This window comes from Oratosquilla oratoria, chromosome 42 (genome assembly GCF_046742065.1).
Source record: "Oratosquilla oratoria isolate Oo_2021 chromosome 42, ASM4674206v1, whole genome shotgun sequence".
Taxonomy (NCBI): Eukaryota; Metazoa; Arthropoda; class Malacostraca; order Stomatopoda; family Squillidae; genus Oratosquilla; species Oratosquilla oratoria.
Window position 1 is genome coordinate 39846870 of NC_134818.1, and position 20035 is coordinate 39866904.

At 38.9% G+C, this 20035-nt stretch overlaps 2 protein-coding genes across 5 annotated transcripts in view; one reads left to right on the forward strand and one right to left on the reverse strand.

Moving 5' to 3' along the window:
* shtd (anaphase promoting complex subunit 1) overlaps positions 1-20035 on the forward strand; it is a 443338-nt gene that overhangs the window by 188112 nt on the left and 235191 nt on the right. The gene's annotated exons all lie outside the window — the stretch shown is intronic.
* Positions 1-20035, reverse strand: part of LOC143021784 (uncharacterized) — a 37873-nt gene that overhangs the window by 9906 nt on the left and 7932 nt on the right. The window contains exon 2 of the mRNA XM_076179507.1: positions 822-983. Coding sequence (XP_076035622.1) covers positions 822-983 — 162 coding nt within the window. The remainder of the gene's footprint in view (positions 1-821; positions 984-20035) is intronic.

Sequence of the window (20035 nt, forward strand, 5' to 3'; positions counted from 1 at the left end):
CATTTTTTGTTGTACTAGTTTTTTATGTATACTCTATCTTGCTTTTGTTGTGGTACATATTTGTTCACTCCCTCATTATAAATTTCTTTTAGTATATTCCATTTCTCTTCCATCTATGTTTCTTCCTTTAGGAATTTTTCCCAGTTTGCGTTACAAAAGAATTTTTTAAGTTTCTCAAAATTCGTTTTGTGATATATTGGTCTTCTATTCTATGTTTCTTATTTCTTCTTAGGTCTATTTGCTCTTTTAGTTTAAATTCTATTAGTACATGGTCACTCTTTCCTATTGGTGTTTTGTAATCTATTGTCCACAATTTCAGGTTCTGATGTAAGTATTAAATCTAGTCTCGATGGTTCCTCATTGTTTCTGTATCTGGTATTTTCTTTTATCCACTGAATCATTGTGTATTCAATGGTCATATCAAGCAGCATGTTGCCCCTGATGTCTTCTCCACCCTTTACTGTCATTTCTTCCCAACATATTTCTTTTGAATTAAAATCAGCCATAATTACTATATTTCCACTTTCCTTCAGTATATCAGTCCGTTCATACTTTGTATCTTCCAACAATATATGAGCTCCATTGAAGGAGTGATTTTACCAAGACTAAATTTGTTAGATATTGGCCAGAATAGAATGAAGGTGCATCACCAGCCAAGGAGTTGGCCATGATAATGTTAACACTTTCATTATATGGAGATAGTGAAAGTATTTGATGAATACCACATAATTGTTATAATTTAACTAAAATCATGGGTGTTTGTCTCTGAAAGGGAGATGGTGCCACTGAATACAGACCAGGAAAAAATAAAAGAATTTTACCAGGATGAAATGCACGTGGGTGTATTGTGCTGATAGGACTTTGATGAAGGGAGAGGAACCAGGGCGAGGTGGTATTGGTCCAGAGGTGCTCCTCCTTTAGTGTCGAGATCAGTGTGTGACTCAGGTCCAGGTACTCAAGGCTCTGCAAACCTCCCACACATCCTGCAATGATGTTAGAAATATTAAAGGGGTCTTTGCTTGTCTGAATGAAATTGGTGTTAATTGGACCAACTCTTAATTATAATACTGGGTTTAACATGATAGTCCGAGTAATTCAGTTTAAATATTCTCAGTTGAGAAGCTCCTCCTTAGTTATGGGTAGTTCTTTGAAGGGGTTGAATAATTTGGTTTGATATCATGAACTTCCCTCTCAGAGAGTGCAAGGACAGTGCCACTGTACAGATGGCCTTTTGAGACTGGGAATTTAATGTAGTATGCCTTTACTATGAATTTGGTTTGTGTCTGGCAGCCTTGAGCTACCTCTACTCTGACATTGCACTCAAGTAGCAATGCTCTAAACCCCTTAGCCAGTGAGCATATCAAAGGGGTTAAAATCTAACAATGTTGTTATGATCTCTCAACTCCCACTACCACTTTGTAGTTGTATAGAACACAAATGACTAAGACAATGATCTGATCTACCAGGGGAATGTACTGAAGATAAACCATATAATAATATATAGTATATGTGATATGGGAGGTTTTGCAAATATATGGGATTAGGGGGGGAAAGCTGTTAAGGACAGTCATGAGTTTTTATGTGAGTAGTAGAGCCTGTGTTATAATTGTAAATGGAGATAGTGTGTGGTTTGAGGTAAAAGTGGACTGCAACAGTGATGTGTCATGTCACCATGGCTGTTCAGTGTGTACATGAATGGGGTGATGCGGGATGTAAATTTAAGGGTAATGATGAGGGGACTGGAGATGGTTGAAAAAAATGGAGAAAAATAGGAAGTGATAGTTGTTGTTTTCTGACAACACAGCTTGTGGGAGGATCAGGGGAGGGAATAAGGGGGTGAGAGTTGTGGTTTGAGAGGAGAAAGTTGAAGGTAAATGTGTAAAAGTAAGGTGATGAAATGTACAAGGGAAGAGGATGGCAGTGAGTTGGAAGTCTTAAAAGAGAGAGACTGGAGGAAGTGGATAGCTTTAGGTATTTAGAGCCACATGTGGCAGGAAAGGGATGGGAGTGGAAGTAAATTGTAGACTGAGAGAAGGAAGTGAAGAATGCTTTGGTTGGTTCACAAGTGTCATGAGGCATGGTTATATGGGAATTAATGCAAAGAGGAGATTATGTATTTACCTAGTTATATTTTACGGAACGAGAGCTATGCTCGTGGTGACCCGTTTTCATATCTCTCCGCATCCAGTTTATTCTTAAAAATCTTATATAGTTTTGGCACTCACAGTTTCTCCATTTAGTTTGTTCCAGACATCAATCACTCTATGTGGGAAGCTATTCTTTTTCAAGTCTCTTCTGTAACTGTCCTTTTTTAGCTTCTTTTTGTGTCCTCTTGTTTCTCTTCTGTCCCATTTTAAAAAGTCAAGAATTTCCGTCCCCTTCATAATTCTGTAAATGGTCAACAAATCACCTCTTTCTCTTCTCTGTTCCAGTGTTAATAGATGTAATTTCTCCAATCTTTGTTCATATGTCATATTTGATAGTGTAGGTGCCATTTTTGTCACTGCTCTTTGAATTCTTTATATGTATATATATATATATATATATATATATGTATATATATATATATATATATATATATATATGTATATATATATATGTGTGTGTATATATATATATATATATGTATATATGTATATGTATATGTGTATATATATTTATATATATTTATATATATTTTTATATATATATATATGTATATATATATGTATATGTATATATATATATATATGTATATATATATATATGTGTGTATATATATATGTGTATATATATATATGTATATATATATGTATATATATATATGTATATATATGTATATATATGTATATATATGTATATATATATATATATATATATATATATATATATTTGTGCTAGGTGCCCATAATGTTTCAGCATACTCTAGTTTAGGTCTTATTAGTGCAACCATGCTAGGTGTCCATAGCGTTGCAGCATACTCTAGTATAGGTGTTATTAGTGCAACCACTATTTTCTTTACCATTTCTTCATCCATGTGGTCGAAGGCCACTTTCATTGATCTTAATAAGTTAAAAGTCTCCCAGGTCCCTTTTTGAATAAACTTTTTTGACTTCCTTGTTACCAATTTTATATTGACCTGATATCCTATTTTTGCTTTTTCCAAATTCCATTATACTACGTTTCTTAATGTTGAAGTTCACTTCACATCTCAGACTCCATTCCCATATTTTGTCCAGGTCTTCTTGTAGTGATCTGCAATCTTCTTCTGTGCTTACTCTCTTGAGTAATTTGGCATCATCAGCAAAGAAGTTCTTGTAACAATTCACCCCCTCATCAATATCATTTATATATATGGCAAACATTAAAGGAGCCAATACATAGCCTTGCAGGATGCCACTTATCATATCTTTCCAGTTTGAATTTTTGTCTCAAAGTACCACTCTCATTTTTCTCCCACTTAAGAAATCCTTCATCCATTCCAGTAGCTTACCTTGTATTCCTCCTATTATTTCAATTTTTCTTTTCAACTTTTTATGTGGTACTTTGTCAAAAGCCTTCTGCAATTCCAAGAAGGCACAATCCACCCAGCCATCTCTTTCTTGTATTATCTCAATTAATCTTGAGTAAAAGCATTTTAAGTTTGTGGTACACGATCTTCCACTTCAAAAGCCAAATTGTTTAGGGTTTAATATTTTATTCTCTTCCAAGTGTTTGATCCATTTGTTTCTGATAACATTTTCGCATGTTTTTGCTGCTTTGCTTGTAAGGGATACTGGCCTGAAGTTTGTAGGATTTTCTTTGTCTCCTCTTTTATATATTGGTACTATGCATCTTTCCAATCTTGCGGTACCTTTCCTTCTTTGAGTGAAAAGTCTATTATCTTGTATAATTTGTCCATCAGTTTGTCTATACACTCTTTCAGTATCCAATTTCTTTCATTTTAAGGGGTCTTCCTTGTTGTCCATGTGTATAGATGATACTAGGATGTAGGAAAAGGGGGGCCAGGGAGTGGTATTGTATGAATATTTTGATGTAGCCCAAAGGGATTTCTCCCTATCTTCTCTTTTTCTGCATAAGGGGATGGAGAAGGGGGGTAGCTCATCAAATGAAGCAGGTTTGCTGTCGATGTGGTGTGTCTTGCTGCATTGCTTCTGATCCAGGGCAATGGGCAGGATACAGTAATGACCCATCATCCATTAGGAGCTAAGATGAGAGGGAAGAAAGGGTGGAATGGGTAGGAATGGGTGAGTGCCTTTTGACCTGGTTACCTCCCTTATAAAGTGGAAAAAGCCCTTGACATATAGATGATCTGATTTATGATAAATAATTTTTGATATAATATTTACCTGGCCACAGATTCAAACTGCTCAAGCTGAAACCACCACATATGAGACACAGTGTTATGTACTAAGAGTCCCTAGACAACAAAGCAATATATCTCTCCTGAATCACTTAAAGACTTGCCTGGAGGCTGTTGCCAGGTACCTTGGGGCCATGGGTCTCCTGCAAAAGAGACTGCAGGTAATGAACTGACTGATTAACTGTTGCCTTGAGTGTCACTGACTTGAAACCCTCAGACCCACAGTGACTGGCAGTGGTCCTTTGGCTTTCCCTTAGATTTCTTTGGGAAGAAACATTGGACTGATATCAGCATTGTATTAGTGTGGGACTGTTTCTAGGTCACTGGCTGAAAGTAGCAGGAAGGGGATAGTCACTGGTTGTCAGCTTTCCATATGTGAAAAGGTGGAAGGAATACAGTTGAAGAGGATAAAGATATATTTTGGGCCCAGGCTGGAGACTGACTGGCAAATTTCAGGGCCACACGTCCAGCTGGAGTTAAGGGTGTTGATGAGGTTTGAAAAGGGGTAAGGAGACAATTCTTTCTGCCATCCATTTTTCAGAGCCACTAGTATGCTCAGAAAGTGAAGAGGTGCTACCTTCTTATGGTTTATATGGGAAAATATTACAAGGACATCAGTCCAACTTAATCTATTGCTCTGGGTCTCTTGCAGAAGACCTGTGGCCATTGGGTAACTGGCAACAGGCTCTGGGCAGGTCCACACGTCATGTAAGGAGAGTATGTTGTATTGTTTTCTAGGGATTATTAGAGTGGAACATTGTAGTATGAGGTATTCTGTGTCCTCATGACAAAAAGGGACATTTGTGATGAGTAAAAGAGGTGAAGATTTTTTTTGCTCATACCTTGCCATTATGTTTTGTAGGTAACTGCTGATTGAATTAATAACAATAAGGCTTCATATCTAGTTTACACATGATTCTTGGGTTAGAATTGTTTATAATACTTGTATACAGTACAAGCAAGATTCATGCAGTAAACTCTCTAGCATCCAAATTGCCATTATCCGAACATAATTTATGTGTCTTGTGTACATACCGCTCTTATTCCTCAGAACTGAAAATCTAGCACTAGAATGGTGGAGTGGAGACTGAAGGGTGGGTGAGACAGAGGGGATGAATAATTTTACCTTGTCTATCCAAATGCTCTCCAAATCAGAATGCTCTGTGGCCCAGTAAGCTTGAATATGGGAGGGATTACTGTAATTGGTTTCCACAGGATTTTTGTTTGTTTTGTTTTGGATTATTAACAATGTGTATATTAAGTAGGACTAACAATATGAACCTCCTCATTGTGGTCGTGTGAGGCCAATGTTAGAGAGGATTGTCTTCCTATACTTTGTCCTCATCATCGACACCCTCACTGGTGACACTGAAACAGACCTCCTCTAATATGGTGCAAACAGCAACTTTAAATCTTATCTCTGACTTGAGCTGGTGGCTATTGCTGGTTACATGGGGGCCCTGGGTCGTCCACAAGAGAGACTTGGGGCAACATATATATTGAATGATTGATACACTCATATATATGGGAAAGGTGGTCGCACCCACACTTGATCGATCAATCAATCCATTGCCTCCGTTGTCTCTTGCAGAAGACCCACAGCACTCAGGTAACCAGCAATGACCTCCCACAAGGAGATGAGATTGGCTATAAGGCTTACACTTCCACCAATGTGCACACTTGTAGTCACATGCTCACACAGACTTGCACATTTGTATACAATATTTATATCCAAGTGTGGCCAGTTGAGACAAAGACAGTATATTACAAACAGGTAAACACAAGTGCACGTGCACTTGTGGGACAGAGGAAAAACAAGAGGACATGCAATGAAACTCATGAAGGACAGCTACAGAAGAGACCTGAAAAAGAACAGCTTCCCACACATAGTGATAGATATATGGAGCAAATTGGATGAAAAAATAGTGTGTACAAACACAATACAAGAATTTAAGAACAAACTTGATTTTGCGAGATACAAAAACGGGTCACCATGAGCATAGCTCCCCTTCCCGTAAAATACAACTAGGTACAACTAGGTAAATACACGTCTTTTGGGATGTAGCATTGTGTTCTCAGTGACCGGTAAGGTATCTAATCCAGTACTTAAATAAGTATAGTTTTAGCACAAAATGGAGGAAAGTAAAGAAGAAGAAAAAAAAAAAAAAATCAATGAACCAACAAAGAGAGGATTAGATATGAGTAGAGTGGAGTCACCAGTGGAAGTAATCCCTAAGAGAATGTGTTTAAATATCACTCCGTGACAACTCAGAGGTATGATAATAAAGTTTTTTGGGATTTCAGAAGGATAGGGGAGCAATAGAAAAAATTATGGATACAGAGAAACTAGGATTAGCAGAGCACTAAGGAATTGAGACATCAACGACATGGCAGATGAATTAATTTATTTGAAAATATACCATAGAGTTTTGCAATTAGAGATGTCAAACTTGTGCAGAACCAATGATGAAATAATCAGAGAATTTAATGATCTAAAAAGTGAACTAAGTATGATTAAAAAAGAAAATGAAAGAAAGGAAAATGAGAATAGAAACAAAAATGAAGAACTAAAGAAAGAGGTCAAAGAACAATTACAAGCAGTGACTGAAAAAATGGGAGAATCAAAGAAACAGACCTTACTGAAATAAGAAATCAGTGGAAACAAGAACACGTAAATCAAAAAGTCTCTTCCTAAGAAATAGTACAACAGCAGGTAGAAGAGAATGCAAAGGAAACAGTAATTAAGGTAATCAAAGAAGGAAAACTGGGTGAGAGAGACAGTGTATAAAAAGAAATGCATTGTGGTTTATGGTATCAAAGAAAAACATAATATACAGATACCAAAGAGAAAAAGAAGAGATAGAAATTGCGAAGGAAGTACTGAAAGCGGTTCAGGACAAGGGTCAGTATTTGGATAAGGAAATCGACGACGTGCATAGAATGGGCACATACTCTAAAGAAAAAATTATAGGCCAATGAAAATCAAACTAAGGACTCAAATGATAGCTGAAGAGATATTATCAAAAGCAGCAAAACAAGCAAACAATGAAAAATACAAAAATGTGTGGATAAAAAAGGAAATGAATGATGAAGAGATAGAGGAAGATAGGGCATTAAGAAATGAAGCTAAGGGGAAAAAATGAGAAAAGATCAGAGACTGATTTTTTTTTTTTTTTTTTTTATTGGGGGGGGGAGTGCTGGATCTGACTAAAAAAAATGGCACATAAAAAATGGAAAAATAAACAAAAAAAAAAGAGAAGAAAAGAAAAAATTAAAAGTGACATACATAAACATGGACATTTCTGGAATAAATGAATTAAACGACTAACTGTTAATAAAGAAACCAGACATAATGGGAATTGTGGAGACAAAATCGAAAGTTCCTATACAATCAAGTATGGTGGGACAAGGATTATACAACCATTGGTCGAAGAATAAAATGGATAAGCAGGGGGGAGGAGTCATGCTGTTTACTAGAAAGGCTTAAATGTGATGAAGACAACAGAAGGTAAAGAAAATGTGGAAATTATCACAATCAAATTTGAAAATAGAAGTATGAAAAGCAGAAAGTTTATAGTAGTATATGTGCCCCCCAAAAACAAAGGCTTGGTGTGAGATACTGACAAATGGAGGAAACATAGTAATTATGGGTGACTTTAATGCAAAGGAAATAAATTGGGAAGAATTGACAATAAAAGGTGGAGACTCTGGGGTAACATTCTACTGGATTTGATCATTGATTATACTTTGACTCAATGGGTCAAGGAAAACACTAGATATAGAAAAAATGAAGAACCATTGAGAGACTTGATATTCACATCTGAGCCTGAAATTGTGGACAAAATGAATTATAAGACACCAATGGGGAAAGAGTGACACCATAATAGTAGAGTTCGAACGCAAGGAACAAAAGGAAGTGAGGAGAAATGAGAAACACAGAGAAGGAAGATTAATGTACAAAAAACTGACTTTGTAAAAATTAGAAAAAAAATTCAAAGTGCTAACTGGGAAAAATGTTCAAATAATGAAACAAAGATGGAAGAGAAATGGAACATATTTAAGGATAAGTACAAGGAGGGAACAGATAAATATGTACCCAGGAAGAAAAAAAAAAAAGAAAAAAAAAGTTTACATAAAATGTTTGTATAACATAAAGTGTAATGATGCTAAAGATAGAGGAGACAAAGCCTGGAAAAGATGGAAAAAAGACAAAAAAAAAAAAAAAGATACCAAATGGCAAACATACATCAAACTGAGAAATGAATATGTTGAGATGTGTAGAGAGGGAAAAAAAATCTATGAAAAATGTATAGACAAATGCAAAGGCCAACCCAAACTATTTTACAGATATGTAAATGACAAACTAAAAGATAAACATGAAATAGTGAAACTGTGTGAAGGAAACAAAGAATATACAGAAGATGTAGAAATGGCTGAAGTAATGACCAGGCATTTTAGGTCTGTATTTACAATTGAAAGCTCACAAATTTGGGATGAAGGATAGTGAGAAGGATCCCCTAAAATGAAAGAAATAATGTTGACACAGAAAGAAATAAGGGACCAAATAAAGAATCTTTACATCAGAAAGGCATGTGGGCCTGATGGAATAGCGAACTGGATATTGAAAGAATGTATAGATGAACTTGCAGACAAAATACACAAGATAATTGACTTCTCACTCAAAAAAGGAAAAGTACCACAGGATTGGAAAAATGCAAATATTGTACCAATATATAAAGGAGGAGACGAAGAAGACCCAACAAACACAATTGCAAAAATATGCAAAAAAGTTATCAAAAATAAATGGATTAAACACTTGGAAGAAAACAATATATTAAATCCTAAACAATTTGGATTTAGAAGTGGAAGGTCATGTACTACAAACTTAATATGCTTTTACTGAAGATTAATAGAAATGTCACAAAAAAGAGACTGATGGGCAGATTGTGCTTTTGTGGACTTACAAAAGGCTTTTGACAAAGTACCACACAAAAAGCTACTAAGAAAAATTGAAACAGTAGGTGGAATACAAGGACAATTATTGGAATAGATGAAAGAGTTCTTGAACGGAAGAAAAATGAGGGTGGTACTTAGAGACATGAACTCAAATTGGGAAGATATGATAAGTGGAGTCCCTCAAGGCTCTGTATTGGCTCTGATAATGTTTGCTATTTATATAAATGACATGGATGAAGGCTTGGAATGTTATATGAACTAATTTGCAGGTGATGGAAAACTATTAGAGAATAAGTACACAGGAAGAATGCAAATTGTTTCAAGAAGACCTGGACAAAGTCTGGAAATGGAGTCAAAAGAGTGAAGTGAATTTTAACATTAAGAAATGCAGTATAATGGAATTTGGAAAAAGCAAAAATAGAATCTTGGGTCAATATAAAATTGGTACAAAGGAAGTAAAAAAGTAAACTCAGAAAGGGACCTAGGAGTAACTATCTCTAACGACATGACACCAGACAAACATGTCAACAAATTAGTCAGAGAAACTTTTAACTTATTAAGATCAATGAAAGTGGCCTTTGACTACATGGATGAAGAGATGGTAAAGAAAATACTAGTTACACTGATAAGACCAAAATTGGAATACGCAGCATCTCTATGGACACCTAGTAAAAAAAAAACATAAAGAAACTAGAAAGAATTCAAAGAGCAATGACAAAGATGGCACCAACAATTTGCAATTTGACATACGAACAAAGATTGGACAAACTAAATTTACCAACCCTAGAACAAAGAAGAGAAAGAGGTGATTTGATAACCATTTACAGAATTATGAAAGGGATGGAAATTCTTGATAGGGATGACCTACTAAAATGGGACAGAAGAAATACAAGAGGACATGAGAAGAAACTTAAGAAGGGCAGTTACAGAAGAGATCTGAAAAAGAATAGCTTTCTACATAGAGTATTAGATATATGGAACAAACTGAAAGAGGAAACAGTGAGTGCTAAAATTATACATGACTTTAAAAATAAACTGGATGCAGAAAGATGCAACAGTGGGCCACTACAAGCATAGCTCTCGTCCCTCAAGATACAACTAGGTAAAATACACAATGAAAACACAGGACTGTTAAGACATCTCAACTAGAGCTCCCGAGAAATAACAGAACTTCACCACTATAGATATAATAGGAAATCTAGTTTGTATTAAATGGGAAGGGAAATATATGTGGATGCCTGAGATGATTTAATACAGTGGAAATAGTGAGTATTGAAGAAAATGGAAGGGAATGGAAACAGACCAGAAAATGGTGATGGAATTGAACCCAGCATAAACATTGGAAGAGCAGAGACTCATACTGGAACAATACCGAAGCGTAATGAAAACATTGTAACACCATTGGGTGTTTTAAGGTATGGTGAAGAGGAATCTTTTTCTGGATTTAATAAATATAACAGAAGACTGAGTAGAATTTTAGACTTAGAAAAGGAGATGAGATCTAGGAAGATTTCATGGAATCAAAAGATTATGGATCTAAAGAAAGAAATGTATCCAAAGAATGAGTACATTGAAATGAACAAAGAAGTGAGGGACTTAAAGAAAGAAAATGTGGAAATAAACGATAGGGTTAGTGGATGAAAACACAAAATAAAAATGAAAATGAAAGGATGAAAAACAAAAATACCACCAATAGTGAGACCTTAAAAAAAGAGGTGAATAAAGAAATTAAGGCGCTGGCCAAGAATGTTAGGGAAAATATAGGAGATAAAGACTTACAGAAAATCAGAAAATAATGGGAAAAAGGACCAAGAAAGCTAAAAGATAGCTCTCAAAGAAATTATCCAACAACAAATGCAGGAGAATAATTCAAGTAATGAAAGAGAGAAAAAAATTGGGTTAGAGATACAGTGGGCAAAAAAAGAAAAAAAGAAAAGAAAAAAGGTGCATAGTAGTATATGGTATAAAGGAAAAACATAATATAGTTAGGTACTGATAGAAAAAGAAGAGAGGGAATTAGCAATAAAAATTCTGAAAACAGTAGAAGATGAGCAAGAAATGGAAAAGGAAATAGAAGTGCATAGAATGGGGCAATACTCAAAAGAAAAAAATTGACCTCGAGATCAAATTAAGGTCACAACTCTTAGCAGAAGTATTAGCAAAAGCAGGAAAGTTGGCAAATAGTGAAAATTATAAAAGCATAATGATAAAAAAAGAAATGGACAATGAGGAAAAAGAAAGAAAACACTAAGTGAAGCAAAGGGGGAGGAACGAGAAAAGAATGGAAACCTAAAAGAAAAAGTTCTATTGGAGAGTACTAGACATGAGGGTGAGAAAATGGTATATTCAAGAAAAAGAAATGAAAGGAACAGAGAACGAGAATAGAGAAGGAAAAAAAAAAATTAATAGTGACTTATACTAACAGATGATTTGATCTCAGGATTAAATGAACTAAATGATTATCTGTCAGAAGAAAAACCAGATATAATGGGAATTGTGGAGATGAAATTAAGGGGTCCACTACCACCAAATAGTGTTGGACAAGGATTATATAATCACTGGATGAAAAATAGAGAGGAAAAACAGGGTGGAGTCATGTTTTTGGCAAAGAAAAACTTAAATGTGATGAAGGTTACAGATGGAGAAAACAGTGTGGAAATGATCATGATAAGAGTTGAAAATAGTGACATGAAAAGTAGAAAGTTTGTGGTGATTTATGTGCCCCCAAAAACGGGTTATTGGAAAGAGAGCGATTATTCTAAAATGTTAGAAGATACAAGGCAATCATTAATTAAGATGCTGAATGACGGAGGAAACATAGTACTTATGGGATATTTTAACTGCAAAGAAATAAGTTAGGAAGAGATGATAGTGAAAGGTGGAAAGGACCTTTGGGAAATATATTACTTGACATGACTGTAGAACATGCAGTGACACAGTGGGTAAAAGAAGATGCCAGATATAGAAATAATGAAGAACCATTGATACTAGATTTGATATTTACATCAGTCTGAAATTGTGGATAAAATTGAATACAAGACACCAATTGGGAAGATTGACCACATACTATTTCATTGGAGAGAAATGAGAAAGACTGATGTATAACAAAACAGACTTTGGGAAACTTAGATATTTCTTTCAAAAAGTGAGTTGGAAAAAATTCTACAAGAAAGAGACACAAGTGGAAGAGAGATTGATGATTTTGAAGAAAATCTGTAATGAAGGAATGGATAAATATGTATCAAGACAAAAACAGGAAAAGGAGTATATTAAATGCTGGTTTAACAGAAGGTGCAGTGAGGCTAAAGATAGAAGATATAAAGCTTGGAAAAGAGGGAAAAGGATTGAAAACCTGGAAAGTAGCAAATATATATCAATCTAAGGAATGAATATGTAAAAGTATGCAGGGAGAAAAAAAATATATATATATATGAAAAAGACAATAGAAAAATGTACGGACCAACCAAAATTATTCTATAGATATGTGAACATTAAACTAAAAAACAAACAGGAAATAGTAAAATTACGCCAAGGGAATATAGGATACACAGAAGGCATAGAAATGGCTGAAGTCATGAACAAACACTTCAAGTCTATGTTTACTTGAGAAAATACACAGCATTGGGATAAAAGAAGTGAAGTGAGAGAAATATTCCCTATGAAAGAAATAATTGTAACACGAAAAGAAATAATGGACCAAATAATGAACCTTGATGTTAGGAAATTGCAAAGCCTGGATGGAATTGCAAACTGGATACTAAAAGAGTGTAAAGATGAACAAATAGACAAAATATACGAGGTAATAAGTTGCTCACTCAAAGAAGGAAAAATACTGGAAGACTGGAAAAATGCCAGTATTGTACCAGTATATAAAGGGGGAAACAAGGAAGACCCAACAAATTATATATTGGTCTTCCTTACAAGTACAGTAGCCAAAATTTGTGTAAAAGCTATCAAAAATAGATGGACAAAAGAATCAGGAGAACAATATACTAAATCTGAGACAATTCGGATTTAGACAGGAAAGGTCATGTGCCACAAATTTGATCTGTTTCTATTCAAAACTAATAGATATGATACAAAAAGGGGAAGGGTGGGCTGTTGTGCTTTCCTAGATTTACAAAAAGCTTTTGATAAAGTACCATACAAAAAATTATTAAGAAAACTGGAAACCATAGGAGGTATACAAGGAAAACTATTGAAATTTATTTTTTGCATGGAAGAAAAATGAGAGTAGTGCTCAGAGAGTTCTACTTCGGAAGAGGTGATTAGTGGAGTTCCACAGGGATCAGTATGGGCTCCAATAATGTTTGTTATATATACAAATAACATGGATGAGGGTGTGGAATGTTGCATAAGCTTCTTTGCAGATGACACAAAATTGCTGAGGAAAGTAGTACTGAAATGGATTGTGAATTGCTGCAGAGGTTTGAACAGGGTTTGGGAATGGAGTCAGAAGTGGGAAGTGGACTTCAACATTAGGAAATTTAGCATAATGTAATTTGGAAAAATGAAAAAAAGAATATCAGGACAATATAGAATTGATACAAAGGAAATAAAGAAAGTGGGATCTGAAAAAGACCTGGGAGTAATTATCACAAAAGACGTGTCTCCTGATAAACAGATAAATTGTCTGAGAAACCTTCAGGTTGCTAAGATTAATAAAGGTGGCCTTTACCTACTTGGATGAAGAAATGGTGAAGAAAAATTTAGTCACGCTGATAAGGCCAAGACTGGAGTATGCAGCGACACTATGGACACCCAGTACTAAAATGAATATAAGGAAAATTGAAACAATCCAAAGAGCAACTACGAAGATGGCCCCAACACTTTCAAAACTGTCATATGAGGAGAGATTGTCAAAACTGGAATAACCAACTATGGAAAAAAGAAGAGAAAAGGTGACCTACTGACCATCTATAGAATCATGAGAGGCAAGGAAGGCCTTGATTGAGAAGACTAAATTGGGACATGAAACTCAAAAAGGACAGTTATAGAAGGGACCTGAAAAAGAACAGCTTTCCCTACAGAGTGGTGGATGTCTGGAACAAATTAGACGAAACAATAGTGTGTGCAAACACCATACATGAATTTGAAAGCAAACTAGATACTGCGAGATACAAAAACAGGACACAGTCACAACCAGGCAACTACAGACTGATTAGTCTGACTTCGATTGTGTGTAAACTGCGAGAGATCATCATCCACGACAGTTTAGTGATATTTTTAGAAGAAAATGAAATTATGGGAGATTCGCAACATGGCTTCCATAGCAAACGCTCATGTTTAACTGATCTGCTTGACTTCTCTTATGACGTCTTTAACAAATACGAGGAGTGTGGATCTGTTAATATAATTTATCTAGATGTTCAGATGGCATTCGATAAAGTGCCCCATGCATGATTGCTCGACAAATTAAAAATGCACAGTATTTCTGGCAGTATCCACAACTGGATTAAAGATTGGCTCTCTAAGCGAAAACAGAGTTGTAATTAACGGGGCCTCATCTAGCTGGCTCAACGTTAAAAGTGGCGTACCGCAAGGATCAGTTTTGGGACGGCCTCCTCTGCAAAGTATCAAAATTTGTTGATGACAAAAATTACAGGTAAAGTAACAATCACAAAAGAGAAAGACACCCTGCAATCCGATCTAGACAGATTATCAAGCTGGGATAGCAAGTGGCAAATGAATGGCGAAATACTGGATTCAGTAACTAAAGAAAAAGTTCTAGTAGTTTTAATATAAAATGACTTGAAGCCAAGTCAACATTGCTCAGTTGTTAAAACAGCAAATGAATTGGTTGGCTTCGTCGGAAGTCTTAAAAAATAAATCAGAATAAATATTGCTAAATCTTTATAATTCTTTGGTCTATCCCCATCTCGAATACTGTGTACAATTTTGGTCCCCATACTACCAGCAAGATATTAGTAAATTAGAAAGAGTGCAACGGAGAATGACTAAAATGATACCAAGGCTGAGAAATCTGCCGTATGAAGACTCAAAAGTGTAAATTTATTGTCACTTTCAAAAAGAAGAATGAGAGGAGATTTAATCGAGGTTTTTAAAATGTTCAAAGGCTTTGACAACATCAGTATCGAAGATTACTTCTTATTAGACCAATCAAATACAAGAAGACATCACGATTTTAAAGTAATTGGTAAAATATTTTCTTCGAATGAAAGTAAGCACTTCTTTAACCGGATTAATGTGTGGAATTCGTTACCTTCTACTGTCGTTGAAAGTAACACAATAACATTTCGCTTGTTTGCGAAAACGTCGTCATAACTCAAAAAACTGAATTTTTGAGTTATCTATACAGACATATTCATCTTCAAACACGGATATTTTTGGTAACAGTGTCATATCTGTAGCTCAAAAATTGACCGCTAGGGAGTGCTAAATGTCCCAACGACATAACCTTACATGTTCCAACTTGTTCCAACAAATATTTTAGACTTAGTAAAGATTATGATTGTTTCAACTTCTATAAACTTTAGAGGCGTATTTGATGCTCCAAAAAATGTTCCACCTATGGTGTTTGAGGGCTTTTTATAATATTGAGAGCGTTTTGAAACTTTAAAATGCCTCCTGAAAAATTTGATATTTTGAGTTATGACGACGTTTTCGCAAACAAGCGATTTAAAAATCGCTTAGATAAATACTTGGACTCTAATCTGAGAGGAAGGGTGGGAGGGGTGTGGAGGGTATTTAGGGATGAAATGGGTGGGAGTGTTTTTATGCCTTTCCCTTTTTGGCTACCTCCCTTGGAAGGGGAAAAAAGCCTTGGTATATGTATGCAATAAAATATCTGACAACCCGGCATTTAATTGAAATTGGATTGGATAGTGGTAGCAGTAGAGTTAGTTCATCTTCTGCCCTGTTTTCTTAACTGTAGCTTAGTTTATGAAACACAAACAGCCTCATTAGAGCCAGTAGGCCTGCTTTTGTTTGTTCTTTGTGTTCCTTTGTGTGTTCCTCCTCGTCCTCTTCATCCTCATCGCCCTCTTCCTCCTCGTCCTCTTCCTCCCCTCTTCCTCCTCTTCTTCCTCGTTCTCCTCCCCCTTCCTCCTCTTCTTCCTCGTTCTCCTCCCCCTTCCTCCTCTTCTTCCTCGTTCTCCTCCCCCTTCCTCCTCTTCTTCCTCGTTCTCCTCCCCCTTCCTCCTCTTCCTCGTTCTCCTCCCCCTTCCTCCTCTTCTTCCTCGTTCTCCTCCCCCTTCCTCCTCTTCTTCCTCGTTCTCCTCTCCCTTCCTCCTTCGCCTCCCTTCCCTTCTTCCTTGTCCTCTTCCTCCTTCCTCCTCCCCTTCTTCCTCCTCCCCTTCTTCCTCCTCCCCTTCTTCCTCCTCCCCTTCTTCCTCGTCCTCCTCCTCCTTCCTTCACCCCTTCTTCCTCGTCCACGTCTTCCTTCGTCCTCGTCTTCTTTCTCGTCCTCCTACTTCTTCTCCTCTTCCTGCTCCTCTTCCTCATCATTTTCCTCCTCCCTCATCATTTTCCTCCTCCCTCATCATTTTCCTCCTCCCTCATCATTTTCCTCCTTCCTCTTCGTCCTCCCTCCTTCCTTTCTCCTCCCTCCATCCTCCCTCCTTCCTCCATCCTCCTGCTCCTTCCTCCTTCTTCTCCTCCTTCCTCCTCCCTCCCTCACCCTTCCTCCCATCTTCACTCCCTCACTCACTTCCCCACTCCCTTCCTCCCTCCCTCCTTCTTCCTTCCTCTCTCTTTCTTCCTCCCTCCCTCCTTCTCCCTCCCTCCTTCCTCTCTCCCTCCTTCTTCCTCTCTCCCTCCTTCTTTCTCCCTCCTTCCTCCTCTCTCCCTCCTTCCTCCTCCCACTCTCCTTCCTCCCTTTTCCCTCCTTCCTCCCCCTCCCTTCTTCCTCCCCCTCCCTTCTTACTCCCCCTCTTCCCTCCTCCCTCCTCCCATCTCCCTCCTCCCATCTTTCTTCTCACTTTTCTCTCCTCCCTTTTCCTCTCCTCCCTGCTCCCTCCTTCCTCCTCCTTCCTTCCTCCTCCCTCCCTCCCTCCTCCCTCCCTCCCTCCCTCCTCCCTCTTTCCTCTTTTCCTTCCTCCCTCCTCCCTTTTTCCTTTTTCCATCCTCCTTCCTTCTTCCTCTTCCTACATTCTCTTTCCTCTTCCTCCTTCCTCCACTACCTCCTTTCTTTCCTCTTCCTCCTTCCTCCACTACCTCCTCTCTTCTTCCTCTTTCATCTCTTCCTCCCCTTTCTCCTCTTCCTCTTCCCTTGGTCCTTCTTTCTCCTCTTCCACTTCCTCCTCTTCCTAGTTCGTCATCTTTCCTTTTCCTTCCTCCTCCTCCTCCTCCCTCCTTTTTTCATATTCCCTCCCCTCCTTCCTATTCTCTCCTTCCTCTTCTCTCCTTCCTCTTCCTCCTCCTTCCTCTTCCTTCCTTCTCCTCCCCCCTTCCTCCTCCTCCATGATTATCTCGGCGGTAAATCGAGTCCTGGACCCGTTCCTCCTCCTCCTCCTCCTCCTCCTCCTCCTCCTCCTCCTCCTCCTCCTCCTCCTCCTCCTCCTCCTCCTCCTCCTCTCACCGCCCATGTCGTCGTCATCGTTGGCGAAGGTGAGCCAGCAGATCGTTGGGCCTCAACGATACCAACCAGAATCAAGTCTGTGGAGTTGTGTCGTCGGGGAAGAGAGGGCGGACACCTTCAGCATGCTTATTGTTGTTACGATTATTATTATTATTATTATTATTATTATTATTATTTCTTTTTATTCTGGGTCAGCTGGGGGATGAGGGGGGGGGTTACCTGGACGGAATGGGCTCTTGATGGATGGAGGTCCCGCTTTATCTTGAGGTTGCCCTACTTACCCCTTCTCTCCTCATCTCTACCCGTCCCCCTCCCCTCTCCCCACCCTTACCCTCCCCTCCTCTCTCCCCTTCCCCCCTCCCCTCCACACTCCCCTTCCCCCCTCCCCTCCACACTCCCCTTCCCCCCTCCCCTCCACACTCCCCTTCCCTCCCCTTCCCCCTCCCCCTCCCCTCCACACTCCCCTCCCCTCCCCTCTTCCCTGTTCCCTCTCTCCTCCCCTCGCCTTCTCCTCCCCTTTTCGTCTTCCCTCCACGTCTTCCTCCCTCGCCTTCCCTTTTCCTCCCCCTCTCCCCTCTTCTTACTCTCTCCCTCCCCATTCCCCTCTCCCCTCTTCTCCTTACTTTCTCTCCCTCCTCTCTCTCTCCCTCTCTCTCCCTCTCCCCTTTTCCCCCTTCCCCCTCTCCCCCTCCATCTCTCCCTATCTATCTCTCCTCTTCCCCCACTTCCCCTTCCCCCTCTCCCCTTCTCTCCCCCTTCCCCTTCTCCCCCTTCCCTCTTCTTTCCCACTTCCTCTCTCCCCTTCCCCCTCTCTCTCCCCCCAATACCCCTACCCCCCTCTCCCTCCTTCCTCTTCTTCTCCTCCCCTCCCTCCCAATCTCCCATCCCTCTCACTCCACCCTCATCTCCCTCTCTCCTGTCCCATCCCCATTCTTCCCTCTTCCTCCACTCCCCCTTCCCTCCTCTCCCCTCTTACCCCACTCGCTCGTCCCCCTGTCCCCCTCCCCATTCCCCCTGCATCCCTGCCACCACCTCATAGGATTGTAATAGCCTGAGACGTACCAGATCAAACTATACAAAATGTGTCATCGTCGGGGTGGTGGGAAGGAGTAGGGGTTGGAGCGTGCCTGGACTGCACGAATGGAGGCGGGGGGAGGAGGGAGGGGCAGGGGGAGGGGGGCGAGAGGAACACGAAGACCGTGACCTCGCGAGGCCGATGTGGAACTCGTCGAAGAATCTGGTCTCCCTTTCGCTACGAAGTCGGGGATGGGGTGGGGTACTCCCCCCCCCCCCAACCTGAATAAAATTGTCTGACGCGGCAGCAGCTGGACTGGAGTTAGTCTTGAACTGCGGCATGCATGGGGTCCGTCGCCTCGGGTGAATAGAACGGCCACCACCTGACTTTAAGAATCATCATCGGGGGCAGCAGGCTGCTGCTGGTTCGGTCCTTTCGCCACGGCGAACGGGGTGGGGGGTGAAGGTTTCTCCTCAGCTGAATAAAACCGTCTGGTGGCAGCTGCTAGGATAAGCGGGTGAAGAAGTTCTTGAAATGGTGGAGGCAGTGCTTGGTTGCTTTAATCCGATGTCGCCAGGTGATTTTATTACATTGGGAAGAGGGCGTTCACGTGGTACGATTTTTTTTTTTCTTTTTTTTTTTTTTTACGAATAAAAGAGTTTGGTGGTAAAACGAAGAATTATTGCCACGACTTTACCAGACTGGAAAACCGCAGCCCCACAGTGACTGGCAACGGTCAACCTGTAGAGTGTAGGTGTCCCTGTGTTGTATCAGTTGGGCAACCTGTAGAGTGTAGGTGTCCCTGTGTTGTATCAGTTCGAGATAGTTATCTTGTAGGGGGATCACTCGCCGGTTGTCAACTCTTCTTACGTGAAAAGGTGGAGGAAATACGAAATTGATTGAAAAATATATAGAGTGATTGTTAACTCCAAGGGAAGTGGTGTTGGTTTTGAAAATGGACAGTAGGGAGATGATTCTCTTCGATGTCCCTCTTGCATGCACCACAAACTAGTACCCATTAGTACCCATAGTTTGGTGATAGGAAGCAGAAGAAAATATTTGAAGTTGACCATCGCCCGCTGATTCCTCCTCCTCGGAACACAGAAATTGCAATAATAAATCAACAAATATATATAGATTATAATAGAAAATAGAAATTATGATAAAATTAATTAGATGAAGT